The sequence below is a fragment of the Macrotis lagotis genome, chromosome 7, assembly GCF_037893015.1.
Source record: "Macrotis lagotis isolate mMagLag1 chromosome 7, bilby.v1.9.chrom.fasta, whole genome shotgun sequence".
Classification (NCBI taxonomy): Eukaryota; Metazoa; Chordata; class Mammalia; order Peramelemorphia; family Peramelidae; genus Macrotis; species Macrotis lagotis.
The window spans coordinates 120,009,566-120,037,545 of record NC_133664.1 but is presented as its reverse complement, the minus strand read 5'-3'; the positions used below and the strand labels follow the sequence as shown (position 1 = coordinate 120,037,545).

General features: G+C 40.1%; 2 protein-coding genes across 5 annotated transcripts in view; one reads left to right on the top strand and one right to left on the bottom strand.

Moving 5' to 3' along the window:
- MEST (mesoderm specific transcript) lies at positions 1 to 27,589 on the top strand. 3 transcript variants are annotated; one of them, XM_074193687.1, is made up of 14 exons: positions 1 to 98; positions 619 to 762; positions 3,230 to 3,346; positions 4,703 to 4,857; positions 12,839 to 12,918; positions 14,692 to 14,769; positions 14,848 to 14,984; positions 16,881 to 16,939; positions 18,864 to 18,904; positions 22,666 to 22,736; positions 23,157 to 23,258; positions 24,678 to 24,754; positions 25,665 to 25,728; positions 26,382 to 27,589. In XM_074193687.1, exons 4-14 carry the CDS (start codon positions 4,704 to 4,706, stop codon positions 26,497 to 26,499), a joined length of 981 nt encoding a protein of 326 aa, XP_074049788.1. In that variant the 5' UTR covers positions 1 to 98; positions 619 to 762; positions 3,230 to 3,346; position 4,703; the 3' UTR covers positions 26,500 to 27,589. The 3 variants fall into 3 exon arrangements, with proteins under 3 accessions (XP_074049788.1, XP_074049787.1, XP_074049789.1); XM_074193686.1 differs by lacking the exon at positions 3,230 to 3,346; XM_074193688.1 differs by lacking the exons at positions 619 to 762; positions 3,230 to 3,346 and having other exon boundaries at positions 36 to 98.
- The window catches only part of COPG2 (COPI coat complex subunit gamma 2), a 36,442-nt gene continuing 35,945 nt past the window's right edge, over positions 27,484 to 27,980 (bottom strand). For both annotated transcript variants that reach the window (XM_074193684.1, XM_074193683.1), the window contains exon 24: positions 27,484 to 27,969. In XM_074193684.1, the coding sequence (XP_074049785.1) occupies positions 27,839 to 27,969 (131 nt within the window). In that variant the 3' untranslated portion in view covers positions 27,484 to 27,838. The remainder of the gene's footprint in view (positions 27,970 to 27,980) is intronic.

The following is a 27,980-nucleotide window of genomic DNA, read 5'->3' as shown; positions in this document are numbered from 1 at the left end:
GTCCGCGCAGCCGCAGCTCGGACGCCGCCGGCGCTGGCCCCGGGGCCCAGGGCAGAGGCCGAGGCGAGGCTCCCGCGTCTCCGCGGGCGCGAGCTCAGGTGGGCCGCGGGCCCCGCCCTCCCCTCCCCTCCCCCCACCTCCTTCCCGGCGCCCCCTCCCCGCCCCAGTCTGAGCTCAGGGGGAGCGGGCGGGGTGGGCGCCCAGGTCCGGGGGCTGGTGTCCCGGGGCCTCCCTCCCCTCCCCCTCCCCCTGGGACAGCCCCCCTCCTCTTAGCTGGATAACACCTTGGCTGTGTGTGTGTACATGTATGTGTGTACGCGTATGTCTGTGTGTACGTGTGTGTGTGCGTGCACGTGTGTGAGACCACGCCGGCCTGAAACGCCAGGAGGCACAGCCGTGCGCCGGCCGCGGAGGGGCCTGCCGGCGGGGTGGGCCGCGCGGAGGGGCCTGCCGGCGGGGTGGGCCGCGCGGAGGGGCCTGCCCGCGGGGTGGGCCTCCTGGGGCGCGGCGGAGGCGGCCCGGACCGCACCGGCTGGCTCGGTTCAGCGCGCGCTCCAGGGATACGAGGCGCCCACCTCTTACTGGAGGGGGAACATAAGAAAATACATCCCATTTCAGAGAAAACTGATGGGGAAAGGTGACTTTTGGACTGAACGTTGGAGAAAGATCAGTTCCGAGAGGTGACGCTGAGAAGAGGGAATCCAGTCCAGGCATGGAGTGATGCCAGCCCCTGCTGATAGAGAAAATAGATTGGTTCAGAAGGTGAGCTGATAAATGTCTTAACGACTGGCTCTCTGAAAATGAATTTAACTTTAAAAATGCTAACTTTAGAAGATCAGCAAAACAATAATCCCAGTACTGATTTGAGGCAGTTCTGAGTTGCAAATACTCAGAAAATTCTGGCAATTGACCAGAATTTAAGCTGGCCCCAACATGCCTTCCTGGATATAGAAATGACTAGTCACGTTTTTCTGCAACCTAGAACTCACCTACTATAGAATAAAACTGAAAGGTCAGAGCACAGTAAAAAATTTATCTTTGAGAAAATGGAGAGCCCTGGAAAGTTTTTTAAAGAGGAGAGGTGCAAGAATGACATCAATGCATTAGGGAGGTTATTGTGGAGGGTGGTTTGGAGAGACTGGGATCTGGAATTCAGGACACCGATTAAGAGGCTGTTTCCATAAGTGGAGAGGTGAGACTGGGTGAACTAAGCAAGTGGACCGGGCTCTCAGCTCCCACTACTCTCAAGCTGTCGAGAAATTGTCTCTCCATCCTGATTGAGGATGGACATTCTATACTGATTCAATCACAGGTCTGGCCAAAGCAAAAGAAAGCAACGACGAAAGCCAAACCAATAACAGCATTCTCCACTAGAGGTTGGTTGGCTGATTTTTGTCCTTCGTTATCAAAGTTGACTAAAACAGCAACACCATATTTGAGACAAATTACAGTGTGTCCTCTTGTGGCTGATCAGACATACCAGCTCAGAATGCTCTACCACAGGTTGGGCACAAAGAGTTCAAGTGAACACCAGGGGTGGGTACCCTAGACTTATGGACATCATGTATCCTACGAGCTGCTTCAATTCTGCCTTCCTCATAGACAGCATCACCCTCACTGATGAGGATGTGTCATGTAGGGTGGTCCTGTGCCATTATCTCCTATGCTGCACAATCAATTCTAAAGTTCTTCAATGAGACCTTCAGGGTGTCTCAGTATCACCTCTTCTGACTGCCTTGTGAGCACTTGCCCTGTATGGGTTCCCCATAAAAATTTTTCCCCATAAAAAATTTTTTTTTCAGCTAGCATACATCCAGTCCATTGTAGTTGCACTCTTCCGTAGTAATGCCAGAATGTTAGGCAGTTTAGCTCAAGAAAGGACCTCAGTGTCTGGTATCTTCTGCTGCCAGGTGATCTGCAGAATCTTCCCAAGACAATTTAAATGGAAGCAATTCAGTTTACTGACCTGGTGCTGGTAGACTGTCCAGTTTCACAGGCATATAATAGTGAGGTCAGCACAATAGCTCTTGTAGGCCTTCGGGTTGGAGTTGGTCTAATACCTCTTCTCTTCTACACTTTCTTTTGGAATCTCCCAAATACTGAGCTAGCTCTGGCAATGCAGTTGTTTGCCTCATTGTCAATGTGTGCCTCCTTGAAAAGGACACTATCTAGGTAAGTGAACATGTCCACTGTACTCAAAACTTCTTCATTCATTGTAATCACTGGTTCTACATATGGATGATGTGGTGCTGGCTGATGGAGCACTTTGCATTTTTTTGGTGTTAATTGTTATGATTTTTTTTTAAATTTCTTTTAGGCAGTGGGTTAAGTGACTTGCCCAAGGTCACACAGCTAGGCAATTATTAAGTCTCTGAGTCCAGACTTGAACTCAGGTCCTCTTGATTTCAGGGCCAATGTTCTTCTATCCACTGCACCACCTAGCTGCCCCTTGGTGTTAATTGTTAGACCAAAAGTAGCACAAGCAGCAGAGAATCGATCCATACTTTGTTGCATCTCAGCTTCAGAGGATGTATTGAGTGTACAGTCATCTTTTAACAGAAGATCATGTACCAACACTCCCTCTACTTTGGTCTTGGCTTGTAGCCTTTTCAAGTTGAAGACTTTACCATCAGTGTGGCAGCTGACTTTGAGGCCATGTTCATCCTCAGTGAAGGTGTTTGGTAACATGACTGAAGACATCATGCTAAAAAGTATGGGAGCAAGGGCACATCCTTGTTTCACTTCAGGGGGGACCAGGAAATCTCAAGAGCATCATCCACTATCCAGAATCCGGGCATGCATTCTATCTTGGAACTGACCTACAATTCTGATGAACTTTCTGGGCAACCAAATTTTGACATAATTTTCCATCAAAGGCCATGGCCAGATCTACAAATGTTGTATACAGATCTGTTCTGTTCCTAGAATTTTTCCTGGAGTTGTGGGGCAGCAAACACCATATCGACTGTTCCTCTACCCTTTCAGAATCCATACTGGCTCTCAGGGAGGTGGCCATCTATCAGGTGAAGCCTATTGAGAAGCACAAGAATCTTACCAGCAATAACTAAATGAGAAATTCCCTATTATTGTCACAGGACAATCTATTCCCTTTATAGAAGATGGACAATGGAGGCATCCTTGAATTCTTGGGGGGATAGCCCCTTCATTCTATATAACTTGGGAAATTTCAGTCAGTTTTTGGATGAGTAATGAACCCCTCACTTTATAGATCTCAGCTGGAATAGAATCAGCACCGGGGCTTTGCCACTTGAAAAGAGCCTTATGGCATTCCAAACCTCTTCTTCAGTTGGAACTTCAGCCAGGGACTGACTGACTTCAACTTGAGGTAAATGATCAACAGCTTCTACATTGTTTGAGGATGGTCTGTTAAGGAGACCATGGAAGTGTTCAGCCCATCTCTCTAGGATCATGTTCCTATTGTTAATCAGTATGGATTGATCAGCACTGAGTAGTGGAGATGCACCATAAATAGCCTTCAGGACATCATAAAAGTATTTTGGTTTGTTACTATCTGCATAAAATTGAATTTCATCTGCCTTTTTTACTGAGCCAACAGTCCTGCATCTCTCTAAGCTTTACTTGGATTTTAATTTTGATAGAATTAAATGCTGCCTTCTTGGAAATGGATGAGCTATCCTGCTGGTAAACCCTGTGGAGTTCTTGTTTTTCATTTACCAGCTTCTGTATTTCCCCATTATTTCCATCAAACCAGTCTTGGTGGTGGGACTGTTCTGGCCCAGATGAGCAAATATATATACTTCAGCTGAAACCGCATATTGCAATAGATTGAAGACAGAAGCAGAAATGAGAATTCATTTGGGTTCTATTAAATCATATGTTCAAGAGATTTGCAAAAATATGTACAACAATGTCATTATTCTCAGTCATTTTTTTAAATTGGAAAAATATAGTTTTTCATAAAATTACATTATTTAGGTTTATTTGAAATGAGTTTGTTATTTTGAAAAGAATTTTAAAACATTTTAAAATGCATTGCTTTTGGGTAGCTAGATGGTAAAGTAGATAGAGTACTGGTCCTAGAGTCAGGAAAACCCAAGTTCAAATCCAACCTTAGACACTTATTAATTACCTAGCTGTGTGACCTTGGGCAAGTCGCTTTACCCTACGGCCTTGCAAAAAAACCAAAAAAAATTAATAAAAGATGGAAGATTTGTTGAAATGCAAAGGAGGCTGGTCAATGTTTCCTTATATTTCTTTTATTTTAAGCAAATAGAGCCTTCTCATGATACTGGAGAAAGAAGCTCTAGAGTTACATGAATTTACTACTTGTGTGACCTTGGATAAGTCATTTAATCTTCCTCTGCCTCAGTTTCCTCAATCTGATAAATGTTAGGAATGAATTTGGTGGCCACCGCTAGATCTGTGGTTCTGAGACTGCAGGCTGGTTTTTTGCCTTTTTTTCTTTTCTTCTATTGAACCTTCAGAGACAGCCACAAACAGACAGAGGAAATGATGCACAGTAAGGCAGATTACTATCTTGCCTCAGTGTAGAAGATGCAAAGACAAGTATGTGTAAAATGTGGTACCTTACTTGCCACAGACTTCAGAAACTTGTGGTCAGAGGGCTGCCTCCTTCCAGCCTTCCTTGGAGGCCTCTGAGATGCCTATCTGAGGGGATGTAGTAGGTGTGGCTCACTCTGGGTCTCTCATCTCCCCCCAGGATGAAGGAGTGGTGGATCCAGGTGGGTCTCCTGGGAATTCCTCTTCTTGCTGTCTACCTGCACATCCCTCCCCCCCAGCTCTCTCCAGAACTTCACTCCTGGAAGACTTCAGGCAGGTTCTTCACCTATAAGGGCCTGAATATCTTCTACCAAGGTGAGACATAGGACAAGAACTCTTGCCTAATGAATTCTGCTTCCTGGGGGCTCAGCAAAAGGAGTTGTCCAGAACTTCTTTGTGGTAGATTGGGTGGCAGCATCCTCAGAGGATGAATGTTCATTTCATTTTTAATGGAATTAAAATTTTTTTTAGGTTTTATTGAGACTTGCAGTTTCATGAATATAAGAAGGGAATTCTCAGTGAGAAGAAATAATAGATGTTTAATAAGCATTTATTTAAATGAATTTTTAGTTTTTTTTAAACCAGACCTGTATTTAATTGCCTTAGAGAGCTTGTATAATGAAATTTTCTCTGCCAACACAATATCTGCTTGTAGAATTGCCTAGGTCACTGCAAGAATATTTATTGACTTCATTATAATGTTTCAATAAATTAATAAGTAAATTTGAAAATATGTTAGTTTTAATTTCAACTTTCCAGACTCACACAGCAGTGTATATATCCTAGACTTATAGGCTCTGAGGTATGCTCTTGAAGAGCATGGCATTGTGATGGGAGGAACTGGGTTTGAATCTCAGCTCAACTGCTTCCTGGCTATGCTGCCTTGGTCTGGATGCTTTGCTGGGTCTTGGGTTCCTTAACCACAAATTGGAGGGATTACAGTAGAGGACCTCCCATTCCTTTCTGCTCTGAGTCCTGTGACCATGACTCGGAACATTCTTGGCTTCCTTTCTTTAATCTGTTCCAGATCTGTCATCCATTAATTTATCAAAACTCTTTTGGCATCTGTTCATATTTTCAGACCATACTTCCTTTGGGGATAAGAAGTTCCTTAAGGAGTTTACTGTGTGAAAGAGTACCTCACTTTAATTTTTTCAAACTTATCTTTTTAGGTTTAAAAGGAATCCTTATGATTTCATTTCCACAGTTTTAGCAAAGTCTGAATTCTCCATAATCATGACCATCATACCCTTCTGGTCTTCAAAATCTAGATTTTTAGTTACTTGGTCATGTGTATGGCTAAGTAAATACTATAAATATATATTCTATCTATCTAGCTACCTTGCTTTTGCAGTGTGGATTGAAAATGAGATCTGGAGTCAGGAAAACCTGAGTTCAAATCTGGATTTAGTAGCTGTGTGACTCTGGGCAAGTTACTGAATCTTTGCCTGCCTCAGTTTCCTCATCTATAAAATAAGGAGGATAAAATGAAATAGTATTTGTAAATGCTACCTCTATTTTCCCTTCTCTTTCTCTCAGTTTCCCTTTCTCTTCTCCCTTTCTCTTCTGTTTCTCCCTTCTTCCCTCTCCCCACTTCTCTTTCTTTTTTCCTTCCAATTTCCTTACTTCTTTTTCCCTCTATTCCCCTTCCCCTTGCCTCTTTTTCCTCTCTCTCCTTCTTCCCCTTTCCATCTTTCTCCTCTTTCTTTTCCCCTTTCCATTTCTCCCTTTTCCTCTTTCTCCCCATTTTTAAATTAATTTATTTTTTCATTGCATGGAAATATACTTTTCAACAATCATTTTTATAAGGTTTTGAGTTTCACATTTTTCTCCTTCCCTTCCTTCCCTCCCTTCTCTTCACCCGAAAAAAAACCCAATCTAATATAGATTATACATGAATAACTATGTTAAACATTTTCCCTATTAATCATATTGTGAAAGAAGAATCAGAACAAAAAGGGAGAAAAAACCATAAAACATAAAACAAATTTAAAAAATTGAAACTAGTAAGCTTTGATCTTCATTCAGAGTCCATAGTTTCTTCTCTAGATACAGATGTTATTTTCCATTATAAGCCCTTTAGAATTGTCTTTCCCCCCTTTCCCTCTTCCATTTTCCCTGTCCCTCTCTCTGTCTCCTCTCTGCCTCTCTCTCTTTCCTCCCCTTTCTCCTTTCTCATATATGCATGTGTGAACATCTGTGGTGATATGATCTGAGCCTTGGAGGAGGCTAGGGATTCTAAAGCAGGGAGGGGAGAAGAGAGTGACAACCAGTACAAAGTCATAGGGATGGGAAGTGGAGTAGTGAAGGGAGGTTCAGCTTCACTGGCACTTAGAGTTTCATTCCTAGAGAAACATGGGGAAGCCCTGGATTTCTTGAGCAGGGCAGTGACCCCCTTGGACTGTGGATGTCAGAGTGGTATCTTCTTGGGTGGGGGTGGGGGTCCTTTTCCACTTGGCACTTTCTTCTTTCTTCCTCCTTTCTCATCTTCTGTTTTGTCTCCTGGTTTGCTTTGGTTCCCATCTTTTCTGGACCCTTGTGAGTTTCTTAGGGGTAGGCAAAGTGCCTGGGGGTCCTCCTGTGCCTTGGGGTTAGAGTGGTTCACAAGAATGTCACTTCCTTGAATGTAGAGAGTAGAGTGTTCATTCCCTACTCTGCTTGAACGTCAACCAATGCTTGAATAAGTAATAGAAAATCTATTGACTGTCGAATGAATGAATCTTTAACCAAGACCTTTCTTTTCCTTATTTTTTTTTTTTTTGGTTTTTGCAAGGCAGTGGGGTTAAATGACTTGCCCAAGGTCACACAGCTAGGTAATTATTAAGTGTCTGAGGTTGTATTTGAACTCAGGTCCTTCTGACTCCAGGGCTGATGCTCTATCCATTGTGCCATGTCCCTTATCCATGGATCTTTTAAAGAGGACTTTTTAACCAAAAGCCATATTGCTAAAAAAAAATTTTTAGACAAGCATCTTAGGATTATGAATTAAGGTCTGAGAGTTGAGTCAGGAAGACCTTGGTTCATATCCATTATCTGATATTAGTTGGGGAATCATGGGCCAATCACTTAACTTTTCTGCTTCTGTTTCCTCATCAATAAAATGGGGATACATGTGTATATCTAAAAATCTGTAAGTATATATTCATTTTGTTTAGTCATGTTTTCAGTTGTGTTTTATTATTTGTTACCCCATTGGGGTTTTCTTGGCCGAAAAAAAAAATGGTTTGCCATTTCCTTCCAGCTCATTTTACAGATGAGGAAATTGAGGCAAATAGTGTTAAGTGACTTGTCCAGGGTCACACAGCTATTAAGAGTCTGAGACCAGGTTTGAACTTAGGAAGATGAGTCTTCCTGATCCCAGGCCTGGAAGTCTCTCCACTATGGCACCACCTAGCTGCCCATAATATACATAAAAGCATATATTTGATTGAATGAAGAAAACATTAAATGATTCCTTTATGTAAAACACTGCCTGGGGATAGGCATAGGAATACTAAAATAGCTTCAGAAAGCTCATATCTGAATGAAAGAGAGGCATGGATGGGATTTTCAACTCTAAATCAGATGGAAAAGCCCCATGGTCCTTAGAGTCTAGCAGCAAAGTAGAAGGGAATACCTCTTTTTTATTGTCATTTCCATTGATAAAAATCTCATCAGTTTGATGTTAAATTGTTTGACCATGTCCAGAAGTCTGGGGGCAAGAACTCCATTTTCTGGATCTTCAGTAGTGATGCCTTGCTTCCCAGAATGGTGGCTGAGGCTGGGCCAGGCAATGCTCTAGGTGAGGGCAGGTAGATGGATGTGCATAAAATGTATTTATTACTAGCTATTGGGGCAGCTAGGTGGCGCAGTGGATAAAAGCACCAGCCCTGGAGTCAGGAGTACCTTGGTTCAAATCTGGTCTCAGACACTTAATAATTACCTAGCTGTGTGGCTTTGGGCAAGCCACTTAACCCCATCTGCATTGCAAAAACCTAAAAAAAAAATACTAGCTGTTATATACAGACATATGCATGTATGTACATATACATGCATATTCATTAGCATTTATAGAACACTTAAGATTTGAAGGAATTTCATTTTATAAATATTTCATTTTGCCTTCATAACCACCTTGGGGGGTGGGTGTTACTATTTTTCTCATTTTAAAGATGAAGAAACTGAGGAGGCTGAGGTTAAATCAGTTACCCAGGGTTACATATGATTGCTGGTAAGTATCTGATTAGGTTGGATTTGAACTAAGGTCTTTCTGATTCCAGCCTAGCACTTTTTTTTTATTTTTTTATTCTTTTCACCCTAGCACTCTTTCAAAAATAGGCAGTGGGGAGGTCCAGATCTTTCACCTCCTCCTCCTCCTCATCCTCCTCCTCTCCTCCCTCCTCCTCCCTCCCAGTTCTCTTACCCTTCATCTTTCTCTCTTGATCCCTTCCCACATCATTCTATCTGGTTCCTTTCTCATTCCTCACTTATCACCTTCTCTGGACCCTCCCCATTTGTCATTTAACTCAAGCTCCCCTTTCTCTCCCTCCCTGCTTCCCCTCATCTCTTTTTGTAGAAATACAAAAGCTTTAGTAACTCAGTGGTTTCTTTGAGCAGTTTCTTTGAATGTGAAGTCCCCAGTGAGAACCCTGTTCTGTGGCCCAGAATACTCATCACTGGATAGAGATAAATGGATTTTTTTTCTGCTTTTTCACCTGCATCTATTGACAAATGTCTCCTTAGAAGCCCGGGGTGACCCCAGGACAGGTTTTTCTTGTGCTCAGGACTGTGTATTAGCTAGCTGACTGTGTGTTCAGTCACTGTCTTCTACAGTTCATCCAAGGTTATGTTACATAATTATCTTTGAGGATAAGAGGTCTGGACCAAGAAAAAAAGACTTTTAATAAAAGATCATTAGAGTAAAACTGAAAAAATGAATTAAGTCTGTCCTGAATTCTCTCATCTTTCCTAATCCAATCCACAAATCTCTGTACATCAGGGACTCTTAACCTTTTTTTGTGTAATGGACCCTTTCTGGTGAAGCCTAGGATTTCTCAGGATAACATTTTTCAAAAGACATAAAATAAAATACATAGGATTACAAAGGAAGACAGTTATTTTGAAATATAATTATCAAAATATTTTTAAAAAGTTCACAGACCCAAGGCTAATAATCCTTGAGCTAAATCTTCAGTCTTTTCCTCTGATGTTTATCCTCCCTTGCCACCCCTTCTCCATCACAAGGCTATTGATCTGACCCCTATTAATCTTCTATCAATTCCTCTCCCACCCCTTATCTGTCTCTCTCATCTTGTGTGCCTGCTGGCTTCTTCCCTTATACTTAAAAACAGGCTCCCTTGTTCCATAAAGTTCTTCACTTGATCTTGCCCCCAGTTCAGTAGTTCAATTCCCATTCACTTCTTGACCCCAACCTTCTGGCTTCTGACCTCACCATTCCATCAGAGCAGTCTTTCCTGAGACCATTAGGGATCGCCTAAAATCCTAAATCTGATATCCCTTTTGCTGTATCCCATTTTTCACATCCATCTCTCTAATCTTAGACATTGTCAACTACACCCTCCAGAATATGAGTTCCTTCTTTGCCTTTCCTTTTCTTTCTGTTGATCTGTATTTTTTTTTCCTCCTCATTTTAGATAACTGTGGTCACCTAAGCCTGTGTCTAGGCACTCCCCTCCATCTTCTTCTCTCTTTGTATTTTCATGAACCTCCAAGGGCTTAATCATCATGTCATATATGAAGCTTCTGAGAATCTACCTCCCTTCCACCCTAACCCTTTCTCCCCTTCCCCTTTCCCCCTCTCCCCTTACCTCCATACCTTCCCTTCTGTTCTCTCACTTCTCCTCTCCCACCTCCTGCATCCCTACCCCTTCCCCTCTCAATCCTTCCCTTTATTTTTCTCTTTCCCTCTCTCTCCCCTTCCCCATCCCCCTATACCCTCCCTCCCCTTCTTCCTTCTTTCCTCTTTTCTCCCTGCTCCTTCCTTTTCCCTCCCTCCCTTCCTCTCTGTTTTTCTTTCTTTTCCTCTCCCCCTTCTCCTCCTCTGCCCTCCCTCTATACTCTCTTTCCTTCTCCTACCTTTCTTCCCTCTTCCCTCTTTTCCTGTCCTCTTCTCTCCTTTTCTTTTTTCTCTTCCTCTCCTTCTCCTCATCCCCATTATCATTCTCTATCTCTTTCTTCCTCAGTTGCTTCTCTCTTCCTTCTCCACACACACACACACACACACACACACACACACACACCCTACTCCTTGTCTCTTAGTGTATACTGGATTTTCTTCCCTTATACTCCCCCTGTCTCTGATCTGTTTCTGAGTCTTGTTTTTATCTTCATAAACATCTCTCATCTGCATCTCCTTTAGTTCTTGCCACAGCTGCAACTTGGGGCAGGCTGTCCTTACTTCTGTACTATCCTATTGGCTTTCTAATTAGTATCCTTGCCTCAAGTATTACAACCTAGTTTCCACTCAGCTTTCATTTAAGTTAAGCACAAATCCGACCATGGTGTCCCTTTATACCAATCACTAACTTGTGGCTCCCTATTGCCTCCTGGATCAAATAGACCATCTTCTATTTTTTTTGTTTTTGTTTTTGTTCTTTGTTTAGGTTTTTGCAAGGTAATGGGGTTAAGTGGCTTGTCTAAGGCCACACAGCTAGGTAATTATTAAGTGTCTGAGGCTGGATTTGAACTCAGGTACTCCTGACTCCAGGGCTGGTGCTCTATCCACTGTGCAACCTAGCTGCCCCTTCTATTTGTTTTTTAAAGGTTTTTCACACCTGCTTCCTTCCTGCCTCCCTTTCTAGTCCCGTTACACCTCCTCCTCTTCACATACTGGTGTATATTGTAAGTACTGATTTTTTTGTTGTTCTTTGCACTGGACTCCCCCTCTTGTCTTCTGACTATGGGCCTTTACTACTGACTCTCCCACATGCCTGAAATCACCTCTGACTTTGGCTTCCTTTAAGTCTCAGCTGTAATCTCATTTCCAAAAGATCTTTCCTGCTACTTCCTATTGCTTGCCCCTTCCCTCTTAGAGATTATCTTATAGTTTCTCTCTCTCTCTCTCTCTCTCTCTCTCTCTCTCTCTCTGTATATATATATATATATATATATATATATATATGTATTTGTACATATATTTACATATATGTACACACATATATGTAATTGTTTGCACATTCTCTCCCCCCAATGGATCTTGACCTTCTTTGAGACTGAGATCATGCCTTTTTTTTTAAACACTGGACTGTTGTATTCTAAATGGCAGGGTCTGAGACATATTTTGAAGATATATACTTAGGAATCATCCCTTGACTTCCCATCTTTGAGTCTTCAGCAGCTCTTTTGGCTCCCTGAAACTTGGGACCTCCTTTGATTTTTGAGACCCCGATGGGGGGGGTAGTCATTGGGTTCCAGGGATTTGGCTGAATTTGCATGCCTTTCTGACTCCATGGCCCTATCCTAAGTTTGTTTGTTAAGAACCACATCCAAAAGGTAGTCTGGCTTCTCAGAATATGAACTTAGTACCCTAGATAAATCACTTAGCTTCTATTTAGCTCAGTTTCTGAATTTGTAAAAATGGACATAATAATAGTATCTACTTTTCATGACTCTTATGAGGATCAAGTGAAAAATCTTGTAAAGTATTTTGCAAACCTTAAAAAAACTTCACAAATGTTGTTATTCAGTTATTTCAGTTGTGTTCAACTCTTTATGACCCTGTTTAAAATTTTTTTGGCACAGAAGGTTTGTCATTTTCTTCTCTATAGATGAGGAACTGAGGCAAATAGAGTTAAATGATTTGCCCAGAATCTTAGAGCTAGTAAGTGTCTGAGTCTGGATTTGAACTCAGGTCTTCCTTACTTCAGACCTAGTTCTATTCACTGTGCCTCCTAGCTTCCTTCTACAAATGTTAGTTGTTATCTGATGATGATCCTCAACTACAGTTGATCTGGTACCTTTAGTTTCCTGAGTCTCAGGATTTCAGGGAAGACAGATTTTGTCAGAGCAATTTTGGAACACTTTTCTTGTCACTATTTGCATTTGTGGCAGGCCAATTCCAATTTTTTTCCCTATTCATTTCTGGAGGAAAGAAAAGCCAGGTATTCATTTTCCTGAATTTACCAGTAACAGACCTGCAGTTATTTCTAAATATTCTAACATTTGGACTTTTCCTTGGTTCTGAGAGGATCTTTATATCTCTACACCTTTCTAAATTAGGGAGATTCCATTGCATTCATGGTTACTTTGTGGGATTTCCACCTGAAGACCCCTTCCCCCTTCCTTTCTTTCTCTTCAGACTCCTGGGGTGCAGTCGGAAGCTCCGAAATTGTGCTGCTTTTACATGGCTTTCCAACCTCTAGCTATGACTGGTACAAGGTGAGATGAGAGAGACCCAGGATCAAGAAGTCCAACTCCTGGATTTGCAGAGATGGTCAAAACAAAACAACAAAAACCAACCCAAATCCAAGGATTCTCAGGAACTCATTTGGACACTTTGGAGACAATGGTTGAAAAAGATTCTTTTTTCAAAGTGTAGTTCAGTGATCTTTTCATCAGCAATCACTAATCACAACTATATCTCATTCAGAGATCTGTATTAAGCAGGCAGTCAATAAGCATTTATTGAGTACCAGCTGTGTGCCAGCAACTGTGTATACTATAGACTAGGAATACAAAATAAAAATGAAAGTCCTTTGAAAGAGCTTCCATTTATTGGGAAAAACAACATATACCAATTAGCAGATATGAAATACAGAGTAATTTTGTGGGGAGGCTCTTGTACTGGGTGGGGGAAATCAGGAAAGATCTTTGGTAAAAGATGGGGCTTGAGCTTGGTGTGGGGTTGGAGGCAGGGTCTAGAGAGGCAAAAAAAAGTTGGAGAGTTGTTCTACCAGCTTCCATTCAGATGAAAGAGATGATAGACATGAGGGTAGTAGAGAAACTGTTGGATTTATATCCTGTCTTTGCCACTTAGCAGCTGTGATTCTGGGCAAGGATTATATTATCTCTCTGGGCCTCAGTTTCCTTAGTTTACAATGGGATAACAATAACTGTGCTTGCTACCCCAGGGTTGTCATGAGGATCAAATAATATGGTAGTGTTAGGGTGCCTTTGCCAACCTTATGGTCCTCTGTGCACTTTGAGTTTATTTTAAACTATAAAACTTGTCCACTTGTTGTTGGGAAGGTGATTGATACCCCTGAAAGTCTTGAAGAACCAGAAATAGTTTTTTTTTTATTTTTTACCCCCCTCATCTCACATCTGCCCATTCCCCCTTCTGAGTCTGGCCTTGAACCTGTTCTTAGTTCCCTTTCTCATGAGAAAAAAGAAATGTCTCTTTGATTTTTGAGTAAGCCTAGAAGCAAGGTGATCATTTTAGCCTTTGCTGAATGATAATGATAATAATAATGATAAATTTAACACTTAGCTAATGCTTACTATGTGCCAGGCACTGTGCTAAACCCTTGATAATTATCTTATTTGATCCTTATAACAGTCCTTGGAGGGGGGTGCAATTATAATTCCCATTTGACAAATGAAGAAATTATGGCTAACAGAGAGTAAGTGACTTGCCCAGGGTCACAGCTAGTAAGTATCTTAGACTAGATTTTAATTCAGTCCTTCCTAATTCCAAGCTTGGCACTCTGTCCTCTGCTAAGAAGTATGTCTTAATATTTCCCCATCACCCCGTGAAAAAAAAGGGTAGCGGTTGCTGAAGCCACCTTCAGTGTGGAATGGGGCACAGTAAATTTGCATGACTGGATTACAAAATTCATTTACTCATTAATTCCTTTCATGCTCTAGTTCAAGAAAAGACTAAGAAACTCTGAGATCTTGAGTTTTAAACCCGGTTTTGTCATTCACTCCTTGTGAAATTTGGGGCAAGTTGTTTTTCCCTTCTATGAAATGGTCGGAGGGAAGCAATCTCAATAGTTCTGTCATTCTGCTGCAAATAGGACTAGAGAGTTGGGGATAGCAAAATTAATGCAAGATGGAGTAGCTCTTTAGCAAACTCATCATGAAATTAGGTAGGTATTTTTAAAGGAAAAGAGGAAAATGATGAGCTTTCCCTCCCACAGAGAGAAACCTTAGGGATAAAGTTGTTCCCAGGAAGAGAGTCTATTGCTAATGCCCTTGTCTCTCTTGCAGATCTGGGAAGGCTTGACCCAGCGGTTTCACCGGGTGATTGCCCTTGATTTCCTAGGTTTTGGCTTTAGTGACAAACCAGTAAGTGTACTCTGCCAAGAGTCCTTAGCAGTTATGGTTCCCAGCGGAGGATTCACTCTTGTGCTTTTGTCTTTGTAGAGACCCCACCGTTACTCCATCTTTGAGCAGGCCAACATTGTGGAGGGTCTGCTGGGACATCTGGGGCTTCGGAACCAGAGAATTAATCTTCTTTCTCATGACTATGGGGACACTGTGGCTCAGGAGCTGCTTTACAGGTTGGTGAAGTGATAAACCACTTCACCCTTTTCTTTCTGTATTCATTCAGAGAAAAGTCTATCCCTTCACCTGACTGGTCATCTGACCTCGGTTGCCATGTTGATCAGAATCTCCTCCTGGCTTGCTCATTCATTCATTCATTCATTCATTCATCTATTCACCCATCCATCCATATGTTCTTCCATTCATTCAGTAACCACTTACTATGGGCCTCAGGTAACCAGGTGGCTCCGTGGATAGTCAGGTCTAGAATGAGGAACTTATCTTCCTGGGTTGAAATCTGGTCTCAGACACTGGTAACTGTGACCCTGAGTAAATCATTTACCCTGTTTGCCTCAGTTTCTTCATCTGTAAGATGAACCAGAGAAGGAAATGGCAAACTACTTCAGTATCTCTGCCAAGAAAACTCCAGAGTTTTCTGGAGAGTGTAACTGGAAAAGTTAGACATAACAGTCAGAGTGTATGTTCTCTTTTTTGTAGTTAGTTATTTCTATCTTGTATTATGGTGAATTATATACATGCTCTGTCATTGTATTACAATGTCAGCAAAGGGATCAGCACTTGATTTGTTTTTGTTTGCTGCTCCCTGGGTGCTTGGGAGCATTCTGGCTAGTATCTTTTTATAAATATTCATCCATTTCACTTAGATCATCTAATTTATTGGCGTATAGTTGAGCAAAATGGCTTTGAATTATCTCTTTAATTTCTTCCTCATTGGTGGTGAGTTTACTTTTTTCATTTTTGATACTGGCAATTTGGTTTTCTTCTTTCTTTTTTTAAAGATCAGATTAACCAAGGGTTTATCTATTTTATTGTTTTTTTCCATAAAAACAACTCTTAGGTTTATTTATTAGATCAGTGGTTTTCTTATTTTCAATTTTATTTATTTCTCCTTTGAACTTCAGAATTTCTAATTGGTATTTAATTGGGGATTTTTAATTTGTTCTTTTTTTTAACTTTTTTAGTTGCATGCTGTATTCATTGATCTCTTTCTCTATTTTATTCACATAAGCATTTAGAGATATAAAATTTCTCCTAAAAACTATTTTGGCTCCATCGATAAATTTTGGTATGATGTCTCAGTGTTGTCATTTTTCTTGAATAAAATTATTGATTATTTCTATGACTTGTTTAATCCACTTAAAATTAGGTTAATTTCCAACTAATTTTAGGTCTATCTTTCCATGCCCCCTTTTTTTTGCACATGATTTTTATTGCATCATGATCTAAAATCATACATTTATTATTTATCTTTCTGCATTTGATTGTGAGGGTTTTGTGCCCTAATACATGGTCAATTTTGGTATAGGTACTATGTATTACTGAGAAAAAGGTATATTCTTTTTCTTTTCCCTTCAATTTCTCCAGCGGTCCCTCATAGCTAAGTTTTCTAAGATTTTATTCACCTCCTTAACTTCCTTCTTGTTCATTTTGTAGTTTTATGTAATGTATGTATGTAGATTTATGTAATTCTGAGAGGAAGGTTGGGGTCTCCCCCATTATAGTTTTGCTATCTTTGTCTTTTTGTAATTCGTTTAACTTCTTCTCTAAGAATCTGGATGCTTATACCACTTAGTGCATATGCTTCATTGTCTATGGTGTATTTAAGATGTAGTTTCTTTCCTTCCTTATCCTTTTTAATGAGATAGATCTAATTCTGCTTTTGCTTTGTCTGTGAGTAGGATTGCTACCCCTGAGTTTTTTTACATCCGCTGAAGCATAATATATTTTGCTCCAGTCTTTTACCTTTAATGTGTGTATCCCTCTGCTTCAAATGTGTTTCTTGTAAACAACATATTGTAGGATTCTGTATTTTTAATCCTAGGAGTATAAAGTAGGTATTTACAAAGGGTTGATGGAATGGAATTGAATGGTTTCCTTCTCCCCGTTCCCAGGTACAAGCATAACCGGACTGGTCGGGTTCTCATCGGCAGCCTTTGTCTGTCAAACGGAGGTAACTGCCTGGCAACTGGCGAGGATGAAAACTGGGGAATGACTTGGTCTAGCCCCATCCAGGTGCCACAGTATGTGACCTCAAAGGCAGGATGTCTCAGGATTCAGTGGGCTTGAGAGACCCAGGGGGCAGTGGGCATGAGTGCTTAGATTTTCCTTAGGTGAAATTAAACTCAATTACATGACTGGAATTTAAATATTCCTGGGATACCCTCTGCCTGAAATTCAGTTCAATTTAACAACCATTTATCAAACAGTCTACTAGATGCAAGATGATAGGAGCAAAGAGAAGGATGGAAAATATTCCTGCTTGAAGCCATCTCCTGACCAGGCAATGATTGCAGAATCATCTCTTCTTGTTCTCTGGCTGAGGAGTGGAGGGGGGAATAAGTCCTATGGCCTCAAGGGTTCATTTTTGCTACTATATGAGTGAACTACCTGCTCCTTAGGGCTAATAGTGGGGAACAATTTTCTTTTCTTTTCTTTTTTTTATTATTTACTGTTGCTTTTTAACATTAAACATTTCTTTTGAGGCCCAAGGTCTTTCCCTCCCACTTGCTTTCCCCTCATCCGCTGAGGAAGCAAGCACTGTATCAATCAGAGAACCACTTTCAGTGCATTTCAACAAACATTTAGCACCCTGCTACATGTAGGGCATCAGACCAGGAGGCAACATCAGATGCAAGCACTTTTGTCCCTTCTCCTTGCTCCTGTCCCTTGGCTTGCACCTGGTAGGCTGCTGGGTGGATTGGAGAAACCATTTGGGGAAGAGGGATGAGATCAAGGAAGACCTTGTACAGAAGGCAGCACTTTGGTCTCCTGATTTGGATCTTGAGAGAAGAGCTTAGAGAATAGTCTCTTAAAAGGAACCTACAGATCATCTGCCAGACCTATGAGACCTCGAGCATTCAAGTGATTTAACCATGCTTATACTTTGGAGAGCCAAGGTTCACCCCTATTCCTATTCCCAAGCCTGGGATCTTTTACTTAAGTTTTTAATGAGTTGTTCATGGTGGTGCTCTGGACTCCAGAGTTAGTATCAAGTGGCAGGGCTGGCGTACAAAGAAGTCAGCTGAATGGGGATGGTTTTTGTACCCATGTTTGTCATCTTGAGGGAACAGTTTCCTTCCTAGTCTTTAGGAGAAATGGGGAAGCAGATACCACTTCCTCCTAGGCTCTGGGTATCCTAGGAAAATCTCCCCCTTTTCAGCATGTTTAACATTAGAGATAATGATGGTGATGACATTTCCACAGACCCTTCCCATGTGTACTGAGTGCTTTACAAATATCTCATTTTATCCTCACAACAGCTGCAGGGTACTGTTATTATTCCCTATTTTATAGGTGAGGAAACTGAAGAAAACCTAGGGTCATTCAGCGTGTAAATGTCTGAGGCTACATTTGAACTTGGGTCTTACTGACTCCCTGCTCAGCACTCTCCCAGCTAGGCCCTTGGAATAATGAGCAACCTTTTGTGTGGTAGGAGGCAGATGGAAACTAAGAGAGACCCAGTAGTCAGAGCCTGAGAATAGAGTTTAGCCTTTCTGGAGGGCAATGCTGACCTTTCAATGTTGGGTAGCCTTAACCACATTCCTTTTTCTCCCTGGGAGTCTCTTCATCCAAAACAAAGGAAAATAAATTTGTTCTTTCTGTCTTGCTCATTATTCATTTCTAAGGAGGGAGACATAATTGGTTGTAAAAGCACTGAAGAGCTCCCTTAAGATGTGACTTTTTTGTTGTTTATATATATATATATACACATATCTATATATATATATATATATTTTTTTTTTAATTTCATTTCTCAGTGAAATGCCCTGAGGGGAGGAGACTTGGGAAAAGTGGGTGGGGGGAGAACTGTGGGCTTTCACTTGGGCTGAAGTTATTGGTGAGTGACTAAGGCAAGTTTTCTGCCTCTCTTGCAGGTATCTTTCCTGAGACAAACCATCCCACCTTTCTCCAGAAGGTTGGCCAGTCCACTGGGTGAATTTTTAGCTTGAAACTCTGTTTGTACAGAGTTGAGCCTTGTGGGGTCCCTTGTTAAGGCCTGTTGCCTCTCTGATGATGGAAGGATGGATGTTAGTGAGGTTGTTTCCTTCCATTGGGAAGGGCAACATCCATGATGCTCATCTTTCTCCTTAGACAGACATTTGGATGAAACATTTTCATTTCCTTTCTTTTTCTCCTGGAAGGGAGTTCAGGGAATGACCCCTACATAAACATTTTATTTTAATATCTTTGGACAACTTGGATACCTGATATATGGGCAAGAGCACTGGAAAATTTAAAAAACAAATGAAATGCGAAATGAAACAGGAGATTATAAATGATTATGCATGTATCTTTAAACTTCTATTTACTTATTCCCAACTTTTAGCTAAAAGGAACATAAAAGAAGTATTTACATCTCATGTTTTTGTAATCCCTTCTTGACCTGTTTCTGGTTTTTTTTTTTTTTTTTTTTTATTGCTGTTTGTTTTTAAGTCAGGGGTTCTTTTTTTTTCTTCTTCCAATATGCCAAGCATTTCAGAATCATTTAATTCCACCAACAATCCTGGGAGGTAGGTGCTGTTATCATCATCATCATTATCATCATCATCATCATCATCATCTTTTTTTAATTTTAATTTATTTTTTCAATTTTATTTAAAGATAGTTTTTATCATTCATTTTTGTAAATTTTTCACCCTCTCACCCTTCTTCCCCCATCCTAGAATAGCATGCAATCTGATATAGTTTATGCATGTACAATCTTATTATATATATTTCCATATTAGTCATGCTGTGAAAGAAGAATCAGATTAAAGGGGAGAAGGGAAAATCAAAAACAAGTTTAAAAAGGTGAAAATAGTATTCTTTGACCTGCATTCAGATTTCATAGTACTTTCTCTGGCTGTGTATGGTACTTTTCCATTGCAGGTTTTTTAGAATTGTCTTTGATTCTTGTATTGCTGAGATGTAAGTCTGTATCATAGTTAATCACTGAACAATGTTGCTATTAAGGTATATAATGTCGTCCTTTTCCTGCTTATTTCATTCAGTTCATGGTTTTCTAGGTTTTTCTGAAATCTGCCTGGTCATCAATTCTCAATAGAGGAACAATATTCCATTATATTCATATATCACAGCTTGTTCATCCATTCCCCAATTGCTGGACATCCCATCAAGTTTCCAATTCTTTGCTGTCACATAAAAGCCATTATAATTATTTTTGTACATGTAGGCCTTTCCACTTTTTTGTGATCTCTTTGGGATACAGATCTAGTTGTTGTAGTGCTGGAATGCCTTTTTTAAAATATGTTGATGAATATCTGGGAATTAAGAAAGCCCTGTATTTGAACCCCTTAGGCTTTTCCAAATTCACCAAGGTCAAGTTGGGATTTCAGTAGGTAGGCACAGTTTTATAGCCCTTTCCATAAGTTGGATTAGTTCACAGTTCTACCAACAATACATTAATGTCCTAGTTTCCCCACATTCCCTCCAACATTTATCATTTCCCTATTCTGGCATATTAGCCAATCTGATAGAAGTGAGGTGGTATCAGAGTTGTTTACCTTTGCATTTCTTTAATTAGTAGTAAGTCAGGGACTCTCCGTGTCTGGAAACTTGTATTTTGGTATCTGCCTTTGAATACAGTTGGTTTCATTTGTAATCCTATGTGTATTTTATACATTTAAAAACATGATTCTTAAAGTGGATCTATAGGTTTTACCAGACTGTCAAAGGAATCCATGACCCAAAAAAGATTAAGAACTCCTGTTTTAACTACATGATTGAAGTCAGTGGGCTTTTTGTTTGTTGGAGTCTGCTTTCTTCTCTGGATTACTTCATAAAAGTCTTTTCTTCTTTGAGTTCTTCATAATTGTTTCTTATGATGGAACATATGCTTTTTAACCTATACAAATTCCACTTTAGGAGAAAACAAACCTTTTCAATACTGCTATGGTCTGCCGTTTTGCTCATAGATGCATCATTCCACTCAGTGAGTTTGTTCCCCAAGTGAGCCCAGGTGAGAGAGAGAGGAATCTGCTGGTGCCTCATAGTCAATCTCAGACCCTGGGCACCTCTCAGAATGAGAGCCAGCTGCCATATGTGATTCCACAGTTCCTCCCTTCATCACCAGGGGTTTCCTTGGAGTGACACAGAATAAACACACATATTCATTCTGGTTAGGCTGGTAGAGCCTTCACTGTCTTTCCTGGCATTCTTGATCATATAGAAGGTCCCCTACTAACTGCCCTAGGGACTCTAGCTTCCTGATAAAGTGTGTGAGAAGAAACAGTGGGGATAGGGGATTATCCTCTACAATCATCAAGCTCCTTGGAGAATATTTTTTCCTAATCATCAGTTTTCCTGACAACTAAATCTTTACCAGCTCTTCCCCCACTCCCCATTTGAAAAGTATTGGCCCCAGCATCTTTCCTGATCAGTAGTTTAGCTGGGGCCAGGGTGGGAGAAGGGTTTGTAGTGAAAAGGAAAATTTATATTCTCTTGTTTCCATGACAACCACCTCAGATCCAATTGTTTCCTTAGATTGCCTTCTTTAAAGAGCCCCTCTTTCCATCCTTATCTATTTAAAGAGACTGTAATGATAATAGCTTTCATTTACATAGCATTTTGAGGTTGGCAAAGCAGTTTTATATATATATATATAAAATCTCATTTGATCCTCCCAGCAATCCCAGGAGGGGGCCTGCTGCTACTATCCCCATTTTATAGATGATGAAATTGAGGCAGCTGGGTACATGACTTGCCCAGGGACATATGACTATTCATTGTCTGCGGAAGCTTTTGAACTCGGGTCCAGCTGAACTATATATTTCATGGGGGATTTTGGGGATAACAACTCCTTTTTAAGGAGGCCTTATCCCATTGCAATCACAGACCATAATTTGTTCAGCTATTCTTCAATTCACTGCCAGTTCTTTTGCACTTTGAAATAGTGCTGTTATGATTATTTTTGTACGTGTTCAGTAATGTCTGTGTGCTTATAAAATCAGAAGTGAGTCCACTTGGTCAAAGAATATGTACATTTTGTAACTTTTATCATTTCATATTGATTTCCCAAAAAAAGTTGGATCAGTTTGCAACAGAAGCTGCAAGTCAATGTCCTTGTGTTTTTTTTTTAACTAGTAATACTAAAGTGAATTGTGGTCTCTTTTATTGTCTTTGCCAATTTGATAGTTGCCAGGTGGAACCTCAGAGCAGTTTTAGTGTCAAGTTTTTGGACATTTTTTTCATGTGATGGCTTCATTTATCTTTCTCCTGAGATTTGCTGGTTTATATCCTTTATTTGAGAGATTGATTTTTTTTAATATGTTGATGAATATCTGGGACTTAAGAAAGCCCTGTATTTGAAACCCTTGGGCTTTTCCAAGTTCACCAAGGTCAAGTTGGGATTTTAGTATACAAGGACCACGTGTGAGAGTATCTGGGGTCTGCAGATAGATTCCAATGAGATCTTTATTTCAGTGGAATTGGTTTCCTTGGTAATCCTGTAACAGCATGATTCTGTGAAGGGTCCCATAGACTTCATCAGTCTGCCATGAACCCCCAAAGATGAAATATTCCTGCCACTGAAGTAGGCAATTCTTTCTTCAGGGAGGAAGGAAATCCCACTTTTCAGATATAGAGAGGCTTATCCCAAATTACTGTTGATGCTTCCCATGTGCTGCCTCTTCTGTTATTTCATATCACTCTTTTCTCTCTCTCTTTTTAAACCCACAGCTGCTCAAAGATGGAGGCCTGATATCTCCCATCCTCACTCGCCTGATGAATTTCTTCTTCTTTGCTCAGGGGTAAGTCAATTCGCTCAGTGTCTGAGCTCTGGGGCTGATCTTTGGAAAGCACTATAGTCAAAAATTGCTGCCAGCCTCAAGCTTGGCCCCAATTCTAGCACTGGGAACTTATAAATGATGGGGTCCAAATCCTTCTCCAACCCTCTCCTCAGCATCTCTTACCAAGCCCCCTGACTCATCTACTGCTTTGAGGAGCTAGAGGACATGAGGAACTTGTGAGGAGAGAGCTTTGGGGTGTTTGCAGGGGAGTAAAGATGCCCCAAATCTCTCCTCTCCAACACAGTAGCCCAAAGTGCTAACTAGATAGTGCATTTACTAAGGTTTTACAAAGTACCTACTCTGTGTCTTGACACTAATACTGGGAATTTATGTTTATATCTGTCTTCCCACCCATCCTCTCAATGTTTTGAAATCTTTCAGCCTTGCAGTGGTCTTTGGGCCACACACACGACCCTCAGAAGCTGAGATGTGGGATATGTGGACTGGGATTCGAACTAATGATGGCAACCTGGTCATTGACAGGTAAGAGATGTACCATTACTTTAGTATCAGATATTTTATTAAAGGGAAAATGGCTACTTTCCCCTGCTCCCACCCTATTCTCATGGTCCATACACCATCATAAAAGGAATACTGGTGAGCAAAAACCAGAATTATTAATTTGCTTTTATATTCATTTGAGAAACTGCTAGAGAAGAGAGAAAAATGGAAACAGATGGAATCATGATCTGGAAGCCCATGTGGCCAAAAAAAAACTTAGCTAAGCAGCAGCAAATTCTAATTTCAGTTTGATCTGTTACTTGCCACCTAACCTTTAGTGAAGTCTTCATTCATTCTTTGCTTTTGCTAATAATAACCATTTAAGATAAAAAATAAAATAAACTAAATAAATAAATAAAAATAAAATAAAATATCCTTGAGAAGAGCTTGCTGTTTTTGCTAAAATGTAAATTGTAACTTTTTTTAGCAGCAACAGGGACGGGGCAAGGGATATTACCATTGATAGCAAATGGATCCCTATGTCTAGACACAAATGAGAGTTTGACAGTTTTCAGAGAAGGTGCTGATTATCTGGAAATTTCAGACAAGTCTTTGTCTTCTACCAGTGAGATCCAGCTTCCATCTTGTCTTGCTTACTCCAAGTTCTAATTGATGTCTATGTTGGAAATAACAAGTTATAAGTTATTTTACATAGAGTATCTGTTAGTTCTTTTTTTTAAACATTAGACAGTAAAGGCTTTTTTCTTCATGGGAAAGAGAAAGTACTCATACTAAGAATTGATGCTCCAAGTTCATGTATATGCCATCCTGAAGCTTAAGAGGAAACAGAATTCCATTCTAGAAATTAGAGCTTGTGGGTTCTAAATATGACTCTCTCTTCTGATAATATTGGTTTAGATATCACTTGAGTCACACAGAAGAGGTTATGCTCATTTTAAGATGGAGTAAGAATTGTAGAGGTGGCTAGGACCATAGAGATCATCTGGTACAATTCTCTTCGAGTAGTATTTAACTGCCCTAATGGGCACAGATGATCTTCCTCTATATGTTCCTATTGACCCAGCAGAAAAAAGGGCTGCATCTGTCCTTCCCAAGAACATGGGATGATAGTCTGTGTCTTCGATAAATTAGTCACTCCTCATATTTATACTTACTTCCTCCTCATATTTTTGTTGAGTTCATTCAGATCCTTGCCTCACATTGCCTTGATATCCTCCCAGAGCCATTGGATTTTGACATCACTAAGTGTGATTAGTTGGTTCTGGAGTTTAACTGGAATTGATGTAACAGGTGGGCAGATGCCAGCTTTCCCTATAATCTAATGAAAAGGAGCCTTTGGTTGATGGGACTTAAATGCTTTCTTGTGTTTGTCTTTGTGATCTCACCAGAGTGTGGCTTTCCTAGGCTTGTACCCTAGCTCTCACTAATCTATCCTTGAAGTCTCTTACAGTACATCAACCAGAGGAAGAAGCATGAAGATCGCTGGGTAGGGGCTCTCACTTCCATGGCTGTTCCCCGTAAGTGTTCCCTCATTGCCTCTGTTAAACTTTGGCTCTTAAGGGAGGCAGTCTACCTGGAGGGAAATCAAACAATCAAAATGAGATGATAATCAATACCAGGGGACTCAATAGTACAAATAGACTATACTGTAAATTGAACCAAGAAGTATTGCAACAATAGCTAAATACTCTTGTGTATGGTAATCAGGAAACCAAAAAGTGGACTGGTCTCTCTGCTGTGCATCATTTCAGAGATGTGGCACTGTTTGATCACTAATTAGGGTTATAAGAGTATACTGGGGCTTTGCTCTCCCCACCCTTGAACCCTTCTCAAATGTGGTGGCTCCCCTAATTTGATTGTAAACTATATAAGAATAGGAACAGTCTCAGAATTTAGCATAAATAATTGCTTAATAAATCCATTATTTGTTTATTTTTTAGGAGTAATTGTTAGTGACAGGCATTTACCTTAGGAGGCAACCAAAGTATGCAGATTTAGCTAGGGTAAAGAGTAGTCTCTTCAGCCATATATCCGTATTTAAGAATTAAAAACTAACAACAAACCCAGCCTCCCAAGTTTTGCCATTTTCATAGTAGGCTTTCAATAAATGTGGTTTATATATCAAAGGTCAACTCCAACTATTCTGGTGATAAAGCAAGGTGTTTATAATAATATTGTTAGATTGAATAGATCACTGAAGGAAAAAAGATTATGAATGACACATGTGGATTAACTGCCTCATTTCCAGAAGCTTCCTGTGACTATTATTTAATTAAAGAATTTGAGTTACTTATCTTTCCTGGAGGGCAAGAGTAGGCCAAGAGCGATGGACTTTACAGGGAGAACTCTGATTCTGGTTCTGGTTCGAGTTTGGTTGGAGGGTTGAGAGAGAATGCCTTTGTCGTTAATCCTTCATTTCTTTTTCAGTTCATTTTATCTATGGGCCATTAGATCCTGTAAACCCTCATCCAGAATTTATGAATCTGTATAGGTGAGTTGCTCTTGTAGTTGCTCTGTAGGCCAGATAAGCTCAAGTACAGAGAATAAAGCTGATGTTCTATCATATCTGTTCTAGGCTCCCTGAATTTCATGAAGGAGAGGTAAAATTAGGCCTTTGAATAGAGATAATCTCCTTCCCACAATGACTCCAACAGTGCTCCAAAAAATAAAATAGAATTTCTTTGGTTTATATTGCCTGTGTCCATAAACATTTTTTACTCAGAAAAAGTACCAGTGGGTTAGCTGTGGAATGTTGCAGGTAGAGTTGACGTTTGTAGTCAGAGTGAAACATTAGGAACTTGAGCCTATTGAGCTGCAAGGAGAAACCAGGGATAGATTTCTTCTGATTAATGTTCTCCCTCTCTAATCATCTGAAGTAGGTGGGACCTTCTTGTGACTTTGGTTACTCTGGTTCTAAGAAACAATGCATTTGTGGTCAGATCAAGTTTAAAGAATTCTTTTACTGCTCATTTCACTTATACCCATGAAGGTAACTGATGTCTTTCCTCATGCCTGGCTCAGTTATCCTGCTTTTAAGAAAAGGGTTTTTTTTTCCTACCTGGAAATTTGTTGCAGGTTTAATTTTTTTAACTTGTTGCATAATGGACCATCCAAACACCTTACCTCCACATTCTCTTTCAATAGGAAAACGTTACCCCAGTCCACAGTATCGATTCTGGATGACCACATTAGCCACTATCCACAGCTAGAGGATCCTATGGGTTTTCTGAATGCATATTTGAACTTCATCAACTCTTTCTGAAGGACAAAAGAATGGTTTTCCTTGCTTTATTTCCTTTTCAGTCACAGTTTTCAAAGCGTCAGAGGACACAGCCACATTACTAACAGTACCCCCAAGTAGCACCATGAGTTTCAGTGGGTTTTGTCTCAAGCATCCTGTGCTCTTTAGACTGACAGTTGATCAAATGTATGGACTTGACCATGTCTTATATATCAGAAATTCTAATAAACCATCCCAGAGCTTTCAAGCAGGAAGCCAGCAACATTCTTTTTCACAAAAGATTTTAAAGTTATGGACTCTTAAAATTTGGAGATAGCACTTTCTAAGTTCAATCCCAAACATATAACTAGGCTGTATGGAAAGTGGGATGACTTGGAAAGCCTCCCAACTTCTCTTAAAATGGCTTGAATGGCACACATATACATGTATGTGTGTGTATGTGTATGCTTGCATATTCTTTAACTAACATGTAGCATCACAGTAAGCCAGATTCTGTTTTGGTCATGACTTTGTATTTCTTTTGCAATTTTCTATGAAGTACAATTTTTAGTTGAAATAATACAGTATTAAGTGCATCTTACTGAAAGATTGAATTGTGTTTCACCTAAAAATGTATTTTTTTAAATAAACTAAACCAGCAGGTATATTCTGCAGCTGAGTAGTGAAATCTAATGAACTATTAAATATGCTTAATTTTTGTATAAGTTACATTAAATCCAAATTGTTTTTCAAAGTTACCTAAAATTTTGGGGCATGAAGGATCAATAATGTCTATCAAGAGAACTACTTAGTTTGACTAATATGTAGGCAAGATAATCTTAGCTACACAGCAGTCTGTTTATACCTCAGTGTTAAGGGGATTATCACATAAGCTAATTTGCTCTGTTGAATTCCTTTTATGAAGATTGCTCAAGTGACCTTCTCTTTTAGGGATTTATAAAAGAAAGTTCTAAAAGGTCTTATGTTAGCTACAGTTGCAATGTCTCAGTGAAGCAGGAACATTCATTATTTTAAAGTTTTTTTATTAGCAACTTCAAATATAACAAATTTCAAAACTTGAAACTGGAGTAATTGTTTATTTTCTATTAATAAAAATGAATTTTTGATAAAACTGGACTCTTGTAACAGCCTCCGTCATTCAGGATACACAAGTTCTCAACTTTGCCAGGAGCTAGTGGACACAATAAGTTAGAGAAAGGAATGTAAAGAAGTTGAGCAGCTGGAGTAAAAACAACGTGCATAAGGACAGACACAAGGACAGACATTTTGCTTGGTAGATCTGGCTAGAGAGTTTTACTTTTCCAAAACCATGAAAAAAGCCAATTGACTGGAGGGTGCATTACAAAACTTAGGTAAAAATTTATCCAACTGAAGCCAAGATGACATCAACAGGTGTTTCCTCTTTGCTTCTCACTGTCACCTGCATGGTCACTCCATCTCCCAAGGCCAATCTAGACCTCACCAGTAAGTCATAGCCACCTCTGTATACACCTGGGTAAGAA